At 37.0% G+C, this 20,491-nt stretch overlaps 1 protein-coding gene across 2 annotated transcripts in view; it reads left to right on the top strand.

Moving 5' to 3' along the window:
• Window positions 1-20,491, top strand: part of LOC129359070 (calsyntenin-2-like) — a 264,814-nt gene that overhangs the window by 152,737 nt on the left and 91,586 nt on the right. For both annotated transcript variants that reach the window (XM_055028446.1, XM_055028445.1), the window contains 2 exons: window positions 4,329-4,524; window positions 19,581-19,789. In XM_055028446.1, the coding sequence (XP_054884421.1) occupies window positions 4,329-4,524; window positions 19,581-19,789 (405 nt within the window). The remainder of the gene's footprint in view (window positions 1-4,328; window positions 4,525-19,580; window positions 19,790-20,491) is intronic.

Genomic DNA, 20,491 nt, shown 5'->3' with positions numbered 1-20,491 from the left:
ATTAAATCCCATCACTCTACATGGTCACACACTCGGACTTTACACAGAAACTACTTGAGGATTCATTTGCTCGATTCCGAACACACAAACTTGATTAGTATTAATCCTTATCTTCAAAATGGACAGCTTCTCAATTGTGTTTTTTCCTCGCCTGGCTAATTTCATGAAGAGCATAATTACAGCATTTTCAATTTCAGCCCTCGGCAGAGTTATGAGGCAGACTTTCTATCTCTGAGCCGCAGCTGAGAGGGTTGTGTGGGGGTTTATGGGGGAGGGAATCCATGTATCCTGGAGTGCTTATGGATGGGTAATTGTATTTTCAGGAGCAAAATGAGAGGGAGAATTAGCAGGTTATGGGGGTGACTAACACAAGAGATAATTTGATGCCAAACCTGAATTGGAAAAGCAGCAGAAATCACGACAACTGCATAAGCCTCATAGTTGAGCATACTTCTTGTGGAAACAGGGTTGATTTACTTACAATGATGAGGGAACATGTGAGCACATTTCAGTTCCTACAAATGGGTGTTTGGGGTAGAATCTGGTCACTGACAGTATGATATCCAGTAATCTGATTTACTTTTTGTCTATCTGCCATGTGGGCTCCAACAGTAGGAGGATGAAAGGCACATTGGCTTTGATTAGAGCTTCCAGACTGGCTACGTTTCAGTTAATCTGAGTGTGTCTTCACGCCTGTGCTTTGGTCACTCTCCAGTGCTGAGATCGGAGCTGGCCCTCGGCAGTGGCCCGGCTCCCGTCTTTCTTGGATCTTCTTTTCATCTGTCGCTATATCTTCCTCCTCTTTTAGGCTCTAACTCTCTTGCTCGACTGATATCTCTACTTTCCCTCTTGCTCACTTAACATCTGCTGCAAATATCTCCACGCTTATGTGTGAAAACACTGTTCCCCCCAACCCCTCTCATCCCCACCAGGCATATGTGCAAGTGCATACCCATTCAGACACAGAAAGCTCATCAACACGGTTGTGTCAGCTTTGATAATAACGTGGAGCCCAAGGCAACGTGAATGACCCACAATATTCTGTCACACTCCTCCAGCTTAGCAAACATCGGCCACCACTGCCAGCAAAACAGCTCTGCCTTCAGTGAATTCAGTGATAATGAGTTCTGTGTCCTCAAAGATAGTCTTCTGTGGACAAGTGCCAGATTCTCCAGAGGTTTTTAGTACTGCATGACTTCTATTTCCAAACAGGACGGCAGCTCAGGTACTATCAACCTTCCCTCTGCCTTATAGACAGCCATTCATTTGCACCTGATTAAATGAATAAAAGACATTTATCCAGGGTGAGACTTTGCAAACACAGCAACAGAATGTGGGGAGAGGAATAAGTAAGTTAGATTCAAATCTTTACTATAAACTCATGCCAACAAGACATAAATGTGCTGTGTAGATCTGAGAATTTTGCATATTAAGACAATAAAATTAATCTGTTGTCTGCCAGGATGTAAAAATGACCTAAATTCAAGAATATGTAAAAGTGGTATGTAGCTTATGAACAAAACCAGGGAAAAAAATGGAAAGTTCTTTTGGGAAAAACTTGTAGTTTCCTTGTAATAAATATAGGAATTTAAGACAGTTACTGCTAATAAATTTGCTTAACTGCTTGAACTAATTAATACTCTCACCATTGCTATAAAATAAAGGATTTTGGCACAAAGAAGTTATTTCTTTGGATCATATATGTGTCTTACCATAAGACCAATGCAGAAAGACGATGCAATGTTTACTGTATTACTGGCCATTAGTTCTCAAATATTGTATCTCAGATATTAAAGATTCAAGTTCATTACAAGGCAATAAAAAAAGGACTGAACAAGTATGGTTTATTTGAAAAAAAATCCTCATTCCTCTAAAACACTGTGGTAGCACATCTTCAAGCCTATTTAAACATTTAATATATACTTATCTTAAGTGAAATTAATCAATGCTTAAATAAGCATTTTCGACTATGTATCTATCAGCCTTAAGAGACCATTGAACCATTGAAGGGTCAAACGTGAAGCCATCTGATTGATAGATAAAGCTTATGATCACACAGGTAGAGTGCTGCTGCTAAAGGCTCTTAGTTTGGCTATTTAATTGTGGAGTGTTCTTCGTTGGTTCTTCAAACAGCTTTTAGTTTGTATTTATTATTTCATACTTACAAAGAAGCAGCCTCTAATTTTTGAGCATGAGTTGCTTTTGACCAAAGGTCTACCTCTTTAGCAGTCTGATGTGGCACAGAAATATATTTAGCCACTATGTTTATGGCTTTTCTGCCAAGTGCCATCTTGTCGCCCAGATGTGTCGCCTCACATCTGTTCCCTCACCTCCACTGGGGCGAGGACGTCGTCCACTCTCGTCTCTCCCGCAGCCACCAGCCCTCTCTTTCTAATCGCAGGTGGCAGATCACTTGTCACGACTGGAGAAAAGTGAAAGACACACATAAAGGAGAAGACATTGTGTCAGATATGTTGGAACCTACAGCCATTTGATTCTGGAAAAAATAAGAGGCTCTCTCCGTTCGGTCACCTTGACGGCCCTCCCACCCCAAGTCCTCATCACTTCCCCCATCAGGTACAATTAAATCACAAGGAACACATTGGCACACCGAGCCTCAACAGTAGGTGTGCGTCATCAGCATATCCTAGGCATATTCATCCTGATGGGAAGCTTCTGCACTAGCCTGGGTATATTGGATTTATTTCTCGCTCCAGTGGTGATGGATTTTGTGTTCGCCTGTTTTGTGCGGCGGCGCGCTATTAAAAGAAGCAGCACAGAGAGACCGCTGCATTTTCTGTCACTCGCCATCGCACACTGTTTGCTCATTGCCATTTTATGAATATGCTCACAGCGCTGAGCCATGTTTTTCCATAGCGCCAGGGCCCATTTAGTTCTGATACAACATTGTTCAAGTAGTATAGCCAGGATAGAAGTGCGTAAGGGAGGGGGTAGGACGTGCCAGTTCTCTACCTTTCTGTTCCAGTTTTACTACCTCCTGCTTAGAGCTTCTCTGCAGGCAAATTATCGTTTCAGGGGCCATGTCCTAACAGCAGGGGAGAGGAAGAGGGAGGTTGGGGTTGAGGGGACGGGGATTATGACAGGAACAGGATGAAAGGATTGCAAATAAAGTTCCTCTTATCAGAACTTGCCAGGAGCAAGGCACGCACAAAGCTTCTTGGGAATCCAATTTAGTCCTTGCTGTTAGTTCAAGTAAAATCAGTGCAATTAGCTGTCATAGGTCAGAGTGTGAGCTTGGCGTGTTAAGTGATTTCCTGAAATTCTGTGAGCAGAATCACAAGGGCAATGTCAATTTTCTTAGCAAACAAAAAAAAAAGGAATAATTAAACTCCTGCCTGAGCCTCACAAAATATGCCACTTTTTTATATTATGTCTCTGCTAATAAAAGTCAGATGCACTTTTGTTTTTCCCCTTTGTTTTTTTTCTTCTTAGCGCCTCAAAATGAACTTAAAGAGATTTCCATCCTGTAAATCCTCTCAAGGGCAAATTTGAATCTCCTTTGAGTCCACACTGTTGTGCTCATTGTTTGTTTATCAGCTAAACCAACAGCAGCAGAATATCATCTAACTCAGCTATCAACTAACTTTGTTAAACCAAAGTTACTGTCCTGTAGAGATATAGATGCACAGATAGGTACATAGATAGATACTCATCAGGAGTGTACGAGTGTAAGTTTGAATTTCACTGTACCACAGCTCCACCACATTTGGTAGCACTCTTGAATTGCTGCAAGACGTTCCTGTGTTCCAGTCCCGATTCGAACACAGGAGTTTGCACGTTCTCCCAGCACATGGGTGGATTGTCTTCAGGTACTCTGACTTTCTCCCACATATTTTTGTTTGTTGGTTTGTTTGTTTTTTTCCCCAAAAAAACAAACTACCAGCTTGGTTGACAGATACCTAACAGGTTTGTTTTAGGTATGAGTTTGTGCATGCATGATTGTTTTTTGTTTTGCATCCCTGTGTTGCCTTATGATTGATAAACAACCCTGCATGGATAAATGGTTTCAGAAAATAAACGGAGGCACCAAAGTGGCACCAAGTGTCCAGAATGTTGTTCATCACTGGACAGTAATTACTGTCATATCAATAAATTAATCTGAACAGTAGGTCAGTCAGTAATTAGTTGTCAATAGCCCTTGGCTTTAAAAGCTTGGGTTTGAGCTAAGAAGTGGCTGTATGGTTTTCTTAAACTTTGTCAACTCTCTCAAGTTGACGGACTGTGATAAACTCTCAACTCATCCGTTTCTCTGTTCTCTCTTTGAATTTCACTCCCTTTCTCCTTCTCTGTCTCTCTCTGCTCTCTAGGGGAGATCTGTGCGTTCAACATCCATGGGCTGGAGGCTCCGTTTGAGGCAGTGGTGCTGAACGGAACGTCTGGCGAGGGTCAGCTGAGGGCACGTGGCCTGGTGGACTGCGAGTTGCAAAAGGAGTACACCTTCATCATCCAAGCTCATGACTGCGGTTCAGGCCCAGGGGGTATGGAGGGCAAGAAGTCTCACAAGTGAGTAAATCTCACAAGAGGCTTGGTGAACATGAGACCACACAAGGACAAACACAATTCACAGAAATTTTGGCAGAACACACAATAATCTCTCTCTACAAATGGCTTTAAATATATAATCTCCAGCAATCATCTTACACTTTGGGAAGGATGAGCTGTATGAAGTCAGATATTTAATTATGTATGGGACAGAAAGAAGAAAATTGTGGATGTTTGAAGGTGTGCCTCTGTCCACCTTAACTAATGTTAAAGTTTAAAAATATATTAGTGTTACAAAGATGCCAGCATAATTAGTCTCTGTCAATAACTCAATCCAGCTATATGAATGGTTCAAGAAACAAAAGAGAATGCAAAAGCCAACAAAAAATAAATAAAGGTGAGGGTATCTTGTTTTGACAGCTATGAATCAATGAATTTAAAGTTCTGCAGAAAACACACCAAAAGTCATTCTTGTTGTCTTGATAGAAACCTGACACTAAATGATAGAAAATTGCTTGTAATTTACCACAAAGAGCACCATCTGTCACGGATATGGGGGAGCTTTTTTGTGTGCTGAGTCTGTGGAGAATGCTGAGGAGGTAAAATTGCCTGTAGAGTTACTCGTACGACGCACACAGCAGCATGAAAATCCATCAAGAACAATAAACATGACCAGCAAGATTATGCAGACTGCAGGTAGTTTGAGAGTCTGCATGCAGAAAAAACTCCTTTTGAAGGATTTGTCAAAAAACATTCATGGTATTCTTTAAGTTGCTATTTCAGCTACTCTACTCACTACCTACATGGACACCAGTGGACTAGTTTAAAGAGATTTACTGATAAAAGCAGTTTGTTATGCTCATTAGTCTCCACTGAAGTGACTTCTGTCTGAAATAGTTTTAATGTGCAGGGACATCTCCCTGTCCTCCGCCACATGGAGATCAGTCTTGTTTAGTTGCTCTTACCCTCACTCCTGCAAAGAAGTAAAGACATGAATCATTTTGGCTTATACATACAACATTGTATTCTTTTCCTACACAAGTATATTCCGACAATCCCTCTCATTTTCATCATGCCACCTAACAGACTTTTTGTTTGCCACTCATGTTCCTCACCTCTGTTTATTGCACAATGTTGGCCTTTTGTCACCTGAAGGACATTTCCAGGATTTTAAGACTTGAAGTAATTACTACAATCTTCTCAGTTTTGCCTAAAAATGTCAGACAGTTGCAGCTGATCCTGAAACGCATTCGCACTCAAGCTAAGAACAAATATCACATCAGCCGAGTTCTAAAGTCCTTACATTGGCTCCTGGTAGCTCAGATAATAGACTTTAAAATACTTTTGTTTTTGACAAATCATTGAAAGGTTTATCACCAACATACATGGAAGACCTTTTGTCATGACCTGACAAAAACTCATGTCATGGGGTGAAGGGCGCGACCCAGACCTTAGTCCTGCTGTCAGGGGTTCAAATCCCGGCCCGTTGACCTTTGCCGCATGTCTTTTCTCTTTTTCACCATCCGCTTTTCTTTCTGACCATGGTCAAATAAAGACCACTAGAGATGGAAAAAAAAAGCTTTAAGAAAAGAACACTCAGGACTTCTGGTACCAATTGGAGGTAGAACAATACAACAAATTTCCTGTATTGTTCCACCTCACTTTTTCTTAATTATGTTTTATATCAAGTTTGAGAATCTGATTTTTTTTCACTGAATACCACTTAGGTCTGCTTTAAGACAAAATTGGATCTGTTGGTACAGAAAGGTAGATTTTGGAGGTTAAGTGGATTTGGGAGCACTTAAATGGCTTGTCCTTCGGCTGGCAAATCTCAAAGGATGACACTCGCCTTTCACTGCACTACCAGCCCGCTTGCTCAAATTTATAAAGAAGCTAATAGGGAGAAAGAAGAATCTCTGCCTAAGGCTGTGCTCAAATTACGCATGACACGTCAACAGGCATAAAAGAAGGCAGTCCAGAAATTTAGCAGTTAAAGAGGACAGGGTAGAGGATCAGGAGTGACACAAAATGAGTTTAAAATTCTCTCTTTATCCTCCTTATTCTACTGCACTGCTTACCAATAGCTGCCAGCCCACTTATTCCCTTTCCGAAAGCTCAGTGGGTTCTCTCAGTTCGATTCTGTCCTTCTTTCTGCCAGGCGTTCTGTGTCTGCTTCCTGCTTCAGCATTTGTGTGTGTTGTCAGCCTGTCTCTGTATTCACAAATGGATGCTCTCTCTACCATGGCTGTACAAATCTTTCTGTCAGAGCTGCCTTTTTTCTACAAACAAATGAGATGTTTTTATTTTCAAAATGCCATGTCAAACTTTGGACAAATGCATCTTCCTTAAGAGACAATAAAGTGTTGCATTGCTGCTCTTTTGGTAACTGAATTGGTAACCACGACAACGGGCAGTTTTATAAGCACTTATGCTTAGGACTCTCTGCATTCAAATTTGCCTTTTGGAGTCAAACTGTTTTACATTTTTTCTTTGATATGTTTTATACACCTGCCGGAGAAAGATTTATTCACCTGTCAGCAAAATGTAAAGCTCAAATGAATTCATCTTAAACTCCTTGAGGCTGCTTCTGCTAAGGTCAGCTTTAAATGGAACATAAATTAATTCTCCATAATGTTGGGCTGACCTCTGTCAAATGAAGTGGAATGTTTCCTACCTGTAAAAGGCATAATAAATGTCAATTTTGAGTGTATTAACCCGTTAGCACACAGAGGACAGCTATGTAGAAGCTGTTTTCTTATATGGGTAGATGTTGTTGGTACACTTACCTTGCATATAATCCAATTCTTTGGACTTTACAGTCTGCAAAGTTGTTAAAACACTAAGCCCCATTATCTAAACCTGAAACCTTAATTTGTGAACAAGCTTATTGAGTCAATCGGTATTTTTGGTCAAGCTGCACCTACTTTCTCCTAGGTAGGTGCATTTTTCAATATTTATTTGTAAAAGCACATTTGTGCACCAAAATTTAATTCCATTGCAATGACTTTAATGGGTAACACTTATACCTAATGATATGATGTAACATAAAATGAACTTTCAGTATATCAGCAATAGACAGGGTCTTTGGTTCGAGTGCATGTACGAGGTGCAATACAAAAAGAAGCTGGAAGGATTTAGGATCACATGAATAGCTGAAATCTGCAGGTACTTCAGACCCTATCTGAAAAATGTTATAAGGGCCTATTTTAATCGTTGCAATGCCAAATATATGTTCAGATGCCAAATATAACTTAATATACATTAATAACCAAAGTGGAATGCATTTTAGAACTAACTCAAACACAAGCTTTTCTTATCACCACTGTTAGTGGTACAGTCCATCAAGTAGTGCCTACAGATATTTCAGCTTCCCAACGTGCATATTCTATCAAATATTTAAGATTATGCTCTATGAAAAAATATCTGAAAATAGGCCAGTATTCTGTGAACAGTTTGGAATTACATTCTACAGAAAAATCTGCAAATATGTGAATCCATGATTAAGAAACCTTTCAATTTCCCTTTCCTGAAAATTTTTTCCCTTTGGTTATGCATATTCTTGGTGTATAGTTTTGTAGATTTTGGGGATAAATATAATGTAATGAAAAATGAGAATAATTTTTTGCATGGCTTCATCAAAACTATGCATCTTGTTCAATGCCAAAGTGTAGCTATCAGATAATGGGACTAGTTACTAAGAACCAAGTGCCAAGTATAGTATGGACATGAGTCTACATGAAGTCAGTAGATTTGCAAAAGTGGGCAACTCAGTGAACCACTATGTAGAGCTGAGGATGTGTTTCACGGTAATAAAACCTAACTGTATAATGACCAGTGATGATATGCTTGAGTGGAGCTACTCAGTGTTTCTGTACACACACAATAATTATAATTGCACAGCAGAGAGCAAAATTATTCGGATGAAATTTGAATAACTGAATCTTTACACCTTTATTCATTTCAGGGTTTTGCATTAGGTTGAACTACAAAAGCAGCTGTAGAAAGCCGCGTTTATTCATTTTTCTGAAAATCAGTTAGATCAATTAGAACCAACATATTGTACTAGTGAATGTATCGGCCGGTGGGAGATTAAAACTATTCTGTTGCATAGGAGATCAACTTGATGCCATTATCTGACTGATTCATAGTGTGTTAGATTAGCAAACTACAACCTAAAACCGTAACCAAAGTTATGACATTAATTACAGATGAACTCTGTGTCTTGTTTAAAGACACAGCTATTCATCCATTCATCTTTGTTTTGATCTAGGTATGCTGGGGAAAAAAACAAAACAAATATTAGCTATTTTTGTCCAATCAGTTAATGTCCCTCTTCCTTTTTCTGTACTATTAGTAAGAGTTATATTATGTTTTTCTTTGGAGATCCTGTCATTATGCAGATAATTTTGAAAATACAATGGTAGTTGTGGACGATTGATATATACATTTGGAATAAAGTGTTGAAATTAATTTTAGATTTTTTTCTCAGAGGATGATGTTAATGGAAAATTGCAGTCTTGTTAAATAAAGGCAGAATGGTCTTATTAAAATAATGTAATAATGTCAATAATGTAAAAAATGCAAGGTTACCTGTCAAAGATTTATATAAAGCATGTGCTGGGAAATGATTAGCAACCTTTCCTGGGTGTACTTCAGCTCTCATTGAATGTTTTCTGTCAATAGGCTCTGACCACCTCATAACCCTGGCTCGATGAAGCTGATGTAGAAAAAGAATGGATAAATGTTGGAAAATATCTCAAGTGATAATAATTCAGATAGAAACAAAAATTGACAAATTACCATGGCATGTATAACATCATTAAAAATAATCTTTGTAGGAACTGAAAGAATTCCAACACTTGTTGCTTTATGCATAAATAACTTTTATAAAGAGCTTGACAGAAAAATTCCCATGACCAATCAGTAGACTATAGCATCATTTAAAGGAGATGTTTTTTTTTCAATGAAAAAGAATCATCAGCCATGATTCTTTTGGATAAAAGCTTCCTACATACAACCAAGTTATCTTTCTAAAAAACACCTAAAGATCTGTGTTATAATGCAGTTGGAATTTCTAAATATCAATTTCTGTGTTGCGTTACAGTGTCTTGGTAGCAATTAGCCTTAAGTGACATCTAATTCAGTTACTCTGCAAAGCAAGTCATATAAAAATCCTCCCAGGAGCCACATATAAACAGTGACACATGTATGTAACACCACCCTGATTAGGTTTAGTGTCTGGCAGGAGTCCAATGGGTTAATCCATACCCAGGGTTCCAGGAGAGCATGACAGTGGACTTGCTATAAGATGTAATTCCCAACAATAGGCTTTTCCAAACAGCAGCACCTGCAGACACGTCATGCTTGACAACAAGGGAGTTATTAAAGACATCATTAGCAAAACTTAGAGACCTGTATGTTCGAACCCCACTGCAGTACAGAGAAGCTAATTATATTTCCATAAAACGAGCTGAAGGAGATTCATGTTTACCCACAGATGCACAAACACGCTGCTGAGTCAATCCGCACCAATAATTATGCATTTCCATATAAATAAGACTATAGCAAGCAAGACATAGACTGCTTTCAGAAATTCATAACAACCATGCATGCAAATGCAAAACATAAAAACCTAAACATATTTGAAGTAATAGAAATTAAAAAAAAGAAAAGAAAAAAGAAAAGGAAGTGGGCCAAAAAGCTATGCCTCATTAGCATAAGCTGTCATGATAAATTTCTGAAGTGAGAAGACCAGGGGGCTCCACACAGACAGTGATCTTGCCAAGGTGTCGACTCTTTATTCTACCAAGAATCTTAGCTTCACGCTTGTCACACTTCATGCTAATTTGAGTGAAACCTCATTCTGTCAAAACCTGTAAGCTGATGTGACTGTTACTGCAGACAAGCCATAAAATTGGAAAAAAAAATGTTTGGAACTCTGTTGTTTATCTCCACCTAACAGAATGCATTTGGGAGAGCAAAGTTAACATGTTCAAACTATAACATGCCAAGAACAGGAACATATGTCTCTGTCTGCTTCAGTTACCAAATAACAGGAAGCAATGGCTACTTCCATTCCAATTTCAGATCACAAACAGATGTCTCCCTATTTTTGCAATTTGTTTTTCTTTATTCTTGCAGTTTGTCCAATGTTGTTGAATAAACTGCCATTGTATCAACACTGACCACAGCAAATTAATGTACCACAAAAATACCCAATACATAAACATGCATGTGTTTCAGTCTTGTAGTAACACTAACCCTAACTTACCAGAGTAGCAAGATAAATTATGTTTGTTAAATAATGCTACAACACCACCTTCTTATGTGCAACAGCACAGCCTGCATTATTTGACTCAATGTATTTTGTACATTAAAGCCACTGATGCAGCATTAACACCACTACTGCTACTCAAATAGCAGAACAATGAAGCAATATTACTTGATCCATTCACATTAGAATGCAGGGTGCTTAAAACTAAAAGAGATCTGCTTTCATTTTCATAATGTTCTTTCTGAATAACTTGCCTAAGGTTTACCTGAACCCTTAGGGACTCAGACAATTGAAAGGTAATCCCATATTGTCAGTTGATTTAGACATAGTTGAAAATTGTAAGTTTCACACCTGTGATTTCAGTAACTAGCATTCAAACTGAGATTTCAGTAAGCAGCATTCAAACTGAGATCACATCAGAAGCAAAGCAACTGCCACATGACTTGTGGGTGATGGTGGCTCAAAGGTACAGACTTAACAATTTCTCAAACATACATGAATGAATTAAAGCAACACTTTGGTTATGTTTTTGATGAGTAGATACAATTGTGACATGATATAATACTCAAGTGGATTTTGCATAATACTGAGTATTTAAAACTCTTCTGGCATATGAATAAGAAAAATATTGAAATTGTTTTACCTTTTTTTTGCAGGTAAGTGGAATTTTCCTTCACACCAGTGGGATCCCTATCCCGTGTTGTGTTTTTGATCCCACTGCTGTAGCTGAGGTAGTTTATTTTCATTCCAGTTCTGCAAGAGAAGCAATGAGTAAACCCCCAGGCTAATTTTTGACATTGATTAATTGAGTCCCTTGCCTTTTTGTTGTCTGTGGAGGTGTGTGTTGGAGGTGCGTGTTAGAGGTTTTCAGGGAGGATGTAGTTTAAGTAGTTGTGTGTGTTGATAGATAATAAGTACAGATAAATATGAAGTAAGCTGGGAACAATACCAACCTGGCATTAACATGCATCACCTAGCTTTAATATCTCTGCATATCATTTGATTGGGTTGATACTTCACCTGGCTCTTGAATAGATCTTCCCTGTTTCAAAGGTCCTTCATTAAACATTTTAAATGTTTTAAATCTTTCCAAAATATACTGGATAATTTATTTAAGTGTTTGCAAAGTGGTATGTAAACAGAGAATCTTTTAGGTCCCATATGTCAAACTCAAGAGCAGGGGACCAAATCTGATTCACCATAACTTTTTATACATCCCTTTAAACTCCGAAGGGACATATAAATAGAACCTTCAAGATGAGAGTTGTGTGCTTAAATATAATTTCATCAATCAAATCAAAGCAGCTCTTATTTGTAATCCCCCAAATCACATCAATTTGACAAGATTTGACATTTTTTTCATACAAGAAGTAGCAGCAGTGACAGCTATTTATTAAAACTTTAACAGTCTGGTAATAGGTACTTTATCAATAGATTCTGCCACAACCAGTCTTTTGAGGACATTTGTAATCTTGATATGACCCAGAAGGAAAATAAGGTTGATATGCTTGTTGTAGATTGTTTTTTTTTACCTCACAAACATCAGTCATGTTAAGATCTTAAGAGCTCAGTCATTTTCACTTCTATGTATCAGCTCAGATTTGCTTAATGTTTAACCAAAAATATTTAAACAAAATATATATTTCCACAGTAATCAACAAGCAGAGCTTATTAAAAGAAGAAAAGAAAATTACTGTTTATTATTTCTTTGTTATATTTGAATATTTGGAGCATGTGGGTTAAAACAGTTTGATTAATTTGGTACAATGCAGCAATCAAATCTCTTGTTAGAACCTCTCAGAGCACATTAAAGCCTAATTATTGACATTTAAAAAGCTGCATTTCAAAGTTGCTTTGACTGAAATGCGAGGAAGATGGTACAGGTTTAGTCAAAACTGCTGATCATAGTCATGCTAACTACTGTCGCTGTCTGATTTGACCATGTCTCAAGCGAGACAACTTGGAAATGTGTCAGTTATAAACAGATATGATAGACCATTGTATTTTGAGGCAACTTACAAACACACTTTATAACAGGGAGGTTCCTGAAATAAGCAGAGAGCAGATGCCTCATATACAGAGGCTATTAGTACAGATGCAGCCATCTGTGTTATGATTTCTGACATTGGGATCTTGGCTGCATGCCTTCCCCCTATGCTCTTCCTGCACATTTACTGTCTGATAACTGTAAATAAAGGCTACCAGTGCCACAAAAATTCAACAGCTCAATAAATTATTCCTTTTATATTCATATTAGCATGTTAAATTAGACTTGAAGAAGCAAAAGATAAATCAGCATATTATAACTCTACCCTGTTAGTAGTACAGTGAACCCCATTTTTTTGCAGTTCAGTTTTCACGCCTATTTGCAGAATTTTTTGTGGAGTGTAACTAAAATAATTGCAGATATTTTTGTATATGTACAACATTGGAAAGAAAATGCCGATCGGGAAACTGAAATATTCAAGGGCAATGTTGGCTGGCATTTGCAAGTCAACCAATCCAGGAGTGGTATCATTTTCCTTGGCAATAATTGCCTGAACCCCCAAGAAAAGAAATAATTAAGACCATACATTAGCGATGTCCAAAGTGATTCCTCAACAGTCAGTATCCTGTATATTTTAGTTCTCTCCCTGGTTCAACACAGCTGAATCAAATTGATGACTTGCTGGCAGGCTTCTTCAGAAGAACATTGTCATGCTGAGGAGGAAGTTACTACCAGAGTCTTGAACCACAAAGAGATCTAAATTATGTAGGATATCAGCTCTTGAGGATTGACTTTGGATATCTCTAATCTATGGTCTTCCTTAGCTTCCACTTTGGAAGCTAAATGTCACTTATTGACCAGCAGATGGGTATGCAAAGAGAGAATGATCTAAAAGCAGGAAAAGGAGAAGATTGAAACAAAGCCTGAGGATCTGAATGCTTGTAAGTTCGTAGATTGCAGGGAAGCAGAAATGCTGGGAATCAGAATTTAAATCAATGTTTTTTCTATATAGTTGTCAATAACTTTGATAATTAATTTTTAATTAAATTATAAAATGAGTTTGTTTAGTTGGATCCAAGGGTTATGATTTCAGAGCCTGAAATCATAAGAAAAGCTTGTTAGTCTCTAATGAAGGACTGAATTCAATGCAAAAACAAGGAATGACCACAAACACAACTGTCTCTAAGTCTGAGAAGATATGAACAAAAAGCTCCACCTTATTGTCAAAACATCAAATAATAGTGAACTACACCAGCTAAAAATGTAATACAAAAGGCAATTTTCAAACTAAGCCTTCTGAACTATCAGGTTTAAAAACACACAAAGCCTAAAAGATCATAATGTTTTTACCCCATTCTTTTTTATGGCCATGTTTTTAGTCAAAATAGTGAGTGGACCTGTGGGCCTTTTCTGTTCCCCTTGCTGATCAAGCTCAGCAATGGTGGCAACACATTACCTTAGATGAATTCTATTCAGGAGTCACTTCTGGCACTTATACTTTTTGGGGATGTCTTAATCTTACTTCACTGCATGGGAAACTCTCTCCTTGCTGTTCTTGACTATATGATAAATTGTTGATTTGAATAAAATGTTATTAGCAGTAGTCTGTCATGAAGCCGTTTTGATGTAAAGCAATGAAGACAGCATGTGTTTCCTTAGAGGTAACCATGGTTGACAAATGAAGGATGATTACAGGCTCCACTCCCTTTTAGAGCAACCTCTCTGCTCTTCTAATTCTATCAGACTGACAGGGTGATATGAGCTGCCGTACCCTCACTAACACTTTCTCCTGACCTCACTGAAACGGTTGTTTTGTGGCAGAGCAAAACTTTTGCGATTAAGTTAATTTTATTAACTTTTTATACAGTTATTTCAGTCTGTTTTCATAGCAACTGCAGATTGCCATCGTCAAAATAAATTACACTTGCGCTTGTGAAAAATGCATTTTTTTCAGTTTCAGAATTTTTACCTATGACTGAAGATCACAGAAAGGTTAGTGCAGACTTAAACCACTGAATTCATGTTAATGCTGAATGAAGTATGTGATTATATATTGCAGATTGAAGTCTCTGGCTGGGATTGCTACAATTTTTCTTAGAAGTTACTCATGAACTTGAGTTTGAAACCAAGTCAGGTACTCCATTTACAAAAAAAAAATAAAGTAATTTGCCTTTCATCCACAGTCTGCAAGATCATTTTACATGAAAACTATCTTTAAATTGATGTAGCACACAGCTTGATTCCAAACTGGGGTTTAATGTTCCAGTTCTTGACTGATAATGCATCCCGGGTAATATAAATATGTTTTAGTGTCATTATCTTTCAACTAGTGAAACACCAAGGGGGCTATATTGCATGTCTTCTAAATCAATGTGTTGAGGGAGCATTTTAAGGGCAGATCAGATCAGACTAAATAATATAAGCTTACCACAGTACCTGATACATACAGAGTACATGTCATTTCCAACTAATATTTAAGTTTTACTGAGATCATCCTGTTAATAAATGATACTAAATAAAAAGAAGGCTCTTGATGTTGCTTTATCATTAACTATGTGATGAACTTGACACTATTTGACTAATCATCTCTCTGCCTATCCTTTTTATCCAGTTTGTTGTCGTAATCATTCTGACACCCTTTGGGTCACGCAGGCCCTCGCTGTTTTCTGTGTCTCTCTGACTTGTTGTGAACCCCTATCAGCACACTGACACTTGTCATGGGGAGCGACAGCGGCCTTGGGCCCAGCTTGGCAAGCTTTCAGGACTATGTAGCCACAGACACACAAACTCATACACTCACAGTACACGCAAATATCTAGTCACCCCAGAGTACGAGGTGTCTATTCCAGCCAGATGTGCGCCATCAGCAGAGAACACCCGCTCACATGGGCGAGGGACATCTTCACAATTACTGCATTTAGTTATATTCTATTCATTTGTGTGCATGAATACATAATGACGCTCGCAAATGTGAGTCCCAGAGGAGGGGAGCATATGCTTTCTCACTCACTATTTGGGGAAAGAGGTGAAGCTAGGGGGAAATGTTTATGTGAGAACTGCATTAATATGACAAAACAAGGCTGGCTGAGGGATTTACTGTGCACACTGGTACTGCTCTCATCTGTCAGAGCATCTTATTACCATCTTCTGCTGCTGTTAGCATCACCATTAACATCCCACCTTTCCTAAAGCTCAGCGATTCATCACTGTCTCCCACATATTCATTTGTGTATTCTGTACTAGCTTCCAGAACTTGAAGAGGTTGTGGTAAAATAATTTATTTCTACTTGAAGTGCAATTATAAACAAGTACATTTTTGTTTTAGCAAGCCCAAAAACAGGTTAGTTTTGATTGCTGTTCTGGTCCGTAATGTTTTGTAATCGTTGACTTACTGTCAATTTTCATGTTTATGTTTTGCACCTAAAAATGCCACCACATTATTTTGGTTGTTTTATAATATTGAACTATTTTCATGTATAGTTTGATCTACTTTTCTAAGTAAACAAATTATATTTTGTTTGCATTTCGGAATGTCAGTCTGCCTGCATTTATAGTGCTTTCCTGGGGTTTGGGATGGGAGTAGTAGTCCTATGTTTGGGGGTCATTGCTTCCAGGTTGGTTTTGGGGCGGAGTTCTGGTTTGTCTCAAAGGCAATCTAAATACTGACAGCAGCACTTTGGTCATCATTGCTGACTTCTATTTTGCTATCTTTCAGGTCAGTATACGGTGAAATCACACCAAAACCACTCTGTAAGATGTCTACTTCTTATTTGATCAGTATGTAGCACTGTGTTACGTTTTCTGTGCACTGTTTTGCCAAAAGTTGCCAGTTTTATCAGGCGAGGGTAAATTTGGCAAACCCGTAATGAGAAAATCCCACAGGGGGATGTGATTAGAAGGTCATGATGTCATACTAATCTTTTATTTTAGGAGTTTTGTTTAGCATTTGTTTGAATAATATTTAGTGTTAATTGCTTGTTGACTCATAAAGTAACTCTCATGCTCTGAGTTACTCATAAAGTAACTCAGAGCATGAGAGTAGCTGAAGTAAAAGGTAGAGAAACTATTCTTTGTTCATCAAGTGTGGGAATTCAGGTTAAAATTGAAACAAAGTTATATATATATATTTTTTTTGTAAGTCTTGTAATTCTAATTTTGATTGGTATTCAGTGAAAGTCAGTGCGCATTTTTATGCTTATGCCAGGTGATATACAGCTAAAGGCAAATGAGCTTTAAAACAGTTGATTTATCCGGTTTGATACACTACACCTCGATTGTCTTCATCTAAGTGAAGGATGGAAATGTGAAAAAGGTAATGTGTGAAGTCAACCAATTTTATAAGACAATGGTTATGCAAAACAGTCATACTTTACACTGTAAAAGGGTTGTTTTGTTAACAAATAAAGAATACGCAATCTGGATGCCAAAGGCGGCGCTTCAGTCATCATTGTGGGCTTCTATTTTGTTATCCTTCAGATTGTCCTCATCACTGTTATAGCAGTCCTGACACTCGAAACCTGTAACACTTATGAAAAGTTTTAATGCAAAGTTGATTATGATAAAGATCTTTATTTAATGTAAATACTTTGTGTTTTTATCAGTGCTTTATTGAGATAAAGTTTTAAATTTTTGATTGAAAATCCACATAGATGCAAGCTCATGCAATTTAATAGGTATCATAGGTGCTGACAGCATGCTTTTGGAATAATTAAACTAAATGTCATAAAACGTTTTACCTAACAGTAAAAAAAAAAATTCAGAATATTTATCTGAGAAAATTTAATTGACAAAACTTTGGAAAATACGTAGCTATGTTGATATTGAAACCCGATGCAAAGGCAATGAATTTGCATGAAAGTACTTTCATTATTACTATGTAATTTGCCAGTTGAAATTTATATTTGTTGTTTCCTAATTACTTAATTTATTTGGTAATTAAAATGCTAGACAGCTTTTAAAAGTAATTTATTAATGTTTGTCTTCTAGCCGCAAGTGGAAAGAAACAACGAAAGCATGAATGTAAAACAACATAACTGTTAATGACAGTGATGTGTTTCAGCTGAGATAGCATTGATGCCCTGATCAAACGTGTGTCTGCATGTGTAATAAGTAAAAATTAATTAACTGAACGTGTTAGAATGAATCCAGCTTTAAATATGTGACTAAATTCTTTTTGTTTCGAGCAACACTGCCTTTTCCTGACATATTTATTTCTTGATAGTACAGGTTTGCCTTTGTTGGGTGGATTTATATTAAATTATGTCTGTATTGAGGCTTAAAAATTGGACTTTGTTTGTGTATGCTGGACAAAGATGATAAGACAGAAGGGAAATGTCTCCATCCTCCTGGTGTTCCAGTCTGCTACAGTTGTAGCTGAATTGTTTTAAACAGATCCTTTTAGTCAAATGCTTTTATAGTGCTCAGCTGCTAATACTCAAAGGTTCATGTTAATCTGTATGCCTTTGTCTTAAAGCAACACACTACTTTTGCTTTCGAGTATTCGATTGTGTCATCTCTGCCTGCAATTTATTTAAACAAAAGACTATTTTTGCAAGTTCGTTTTTTAAAAGGAACGAATTTGTTCATGTCTGATTTAATTAAGGAAATCAAAAATGAATATTTAATACAAATTAACCTGCTATTATACCTTTGGTACACATACAAATATATCATGTTTGTTAGTGTAGATATTGTTTTATAGAATGAGTAAAAGCTATGACTGAGCAGGGAAGAGGTTAAATGAAATGGAAAAATTTAATCTAACTCATGAGTTTTTATCAGTTACATAAAATAATTTTATGTTCTGCTTATTTAGTATCTTGTCTTTTTCATCTGCTGTTGCAGGGGGGAGAAAACAAACCTTTATTAAACACTATTTTCTTGACTGATAGTTACTAAGAAAGAAAATGGCATCATGGGTTGATATTGCCGTAATTTGATGTTGAAAGTACAGTTGAATTTATTTATTTATAAGCAACAGTGAATTTTGAAAAACATCTTGAGAACCATGCAATATTCCCTTAATATTACAAAACAAAAGGTCAATAAGTAAAACAGCAAAATCTTGAATATCTGCTTTATATTTGGTCAAAATTTTACATTGAAACCAAACTCATAGTGATGCTTACAGCTTTCAGTATAACCTTTTATTTTAAATATTTTACACTTATCATCTGATTGTTGTGATCAGCAACATTTTTCTCAATTATTTTTCAAGCATTCTGACTACATACAAATATTTTTGTATGTAGTACCAGTGAGGTACTAGAGGGTTCCGTCTTTTTGATACTTTCATGATTTATTGGTTTTGCTTTCTGTAACATCATCTCTGGCATGACAAGCAGTAGCTAAAGCAATTCAAATAATTAATAGCTTTATTAATAAAGCTTAATAACATAAAGAAAAAATAATGCATGCATCACATCTCACTTTAATACTTCAGTATTGTACTGAAGCAATCTACAATATTCTTGTTTAAACTCATTGTAGATTTATACATGGAGATGACTGAGCAGTGATGAGGTTAAGTGAAATGTAAAACTTGAAATTAACTGAGGATGAAGGGAACATTACTGTTTGCTTCATCCTATCATATTAACTAGTTCTCAAATATCTGTTTCTTGCACTTTAACTGAAAAAGCTATAATTCTTTTTATGAAAGGGAAATAACTTATTTGCTAAAATGTAAACTGAACAAGGAGAATGCCTTTATTTCCAAAAGCTGGAATAAAAACTGTTTTAACCTGTATGACACTCTATGCAGATGATACTTTAGTTTGAACTTTCCCCTCCCCTGTGTCTGTGTGTTGTCTGCAGGGCAGTGGTACACATCCAGGTCAATGATGTGAATGAGTTTGCTCCTGTGTTTCGAGAGCCACAGTACAGAGCTGCTGTGACAGAAGGAAAGATTTATGACAGTATCCTGCAAGTGGAGGCCACAGATCAGGACTGTTCGCCACAGTACAGTCAGATCTGCAACTACCAGATCACCACCACTAACACGCCTTTTGCTATAGATCGAAATGGTGAGTAGAAATGAGAATAAATATATTCAGCATTGCATGATGCCTTAGTAAATGCGACAAAAATGAAGTATTTAAACACATTTATTATGCTAGCAACTTAAAAGTCTTCAAGACTTAAAAAGAAAACACACTACGACTGGAGACAGAAGTTACTGGAGGAAAAAAAATGGCCAAATATCTCATCACTTTCTATTTCTATCTACATTTTTAAAGGAAGTTATCAGTTTTGACATGCTAAGAAATTTAGAATGATGACAACTTGTCAGACTCATGCTTGTGCTGAATATTTAATGTAAGCTTTTTTTTATTTTTATGCAATATGCAGTATAAACTAAATCAACTAATAATGTAAAGACTATTCAGAGCACATTGAAAAATGTGGATTAAATACTTCCATGTGACTAGTTCTGTTATAAAACTGGACCACAATTATAAAGGGATCTAACATTTCCAAATAGTAAATCTGTCACTGTATACAGGGTTGGGGTTAGATTTGTACATAGTACAGAACCTCATATTAACTCAAGAAACCTACTGCAGCTTCAAGAGAATGGTATGAAATCTTTTACTTAGCTGTTGTTTTCAATCTATATTTTCTCCTAAATAACTGAATAGAATTCCCCGCTCTCTTTATGGGAAGAGTATTTTATTATCAGCAGTCAAATTAGAACTGTAGTGCTTTGTTCTTGCACTCTGGTCAGC

The sequence above is a fragment of the Poeciliopsis prolifica genome, unplaced genomic scaffold (assembly GCF_027474105.1).
Source record: "Poeciliopsis prolifica strain line A6 unplaced genomic scaffold, Auburn_PproV2 SCAFFOLD004, whole genome shotgun sequence".
In the NCBI taxonomy this organism is placed as follows: Eukaryota; Metazoa; Chordata; class Actinopteri; order Cyprinodontiformes; family Poeciliidae; genus Poeciliopsis; species Poeciliopsis prolifica.
This window is presented reverse-complemented; position numbering and strand designations above follow the sequence as displayed.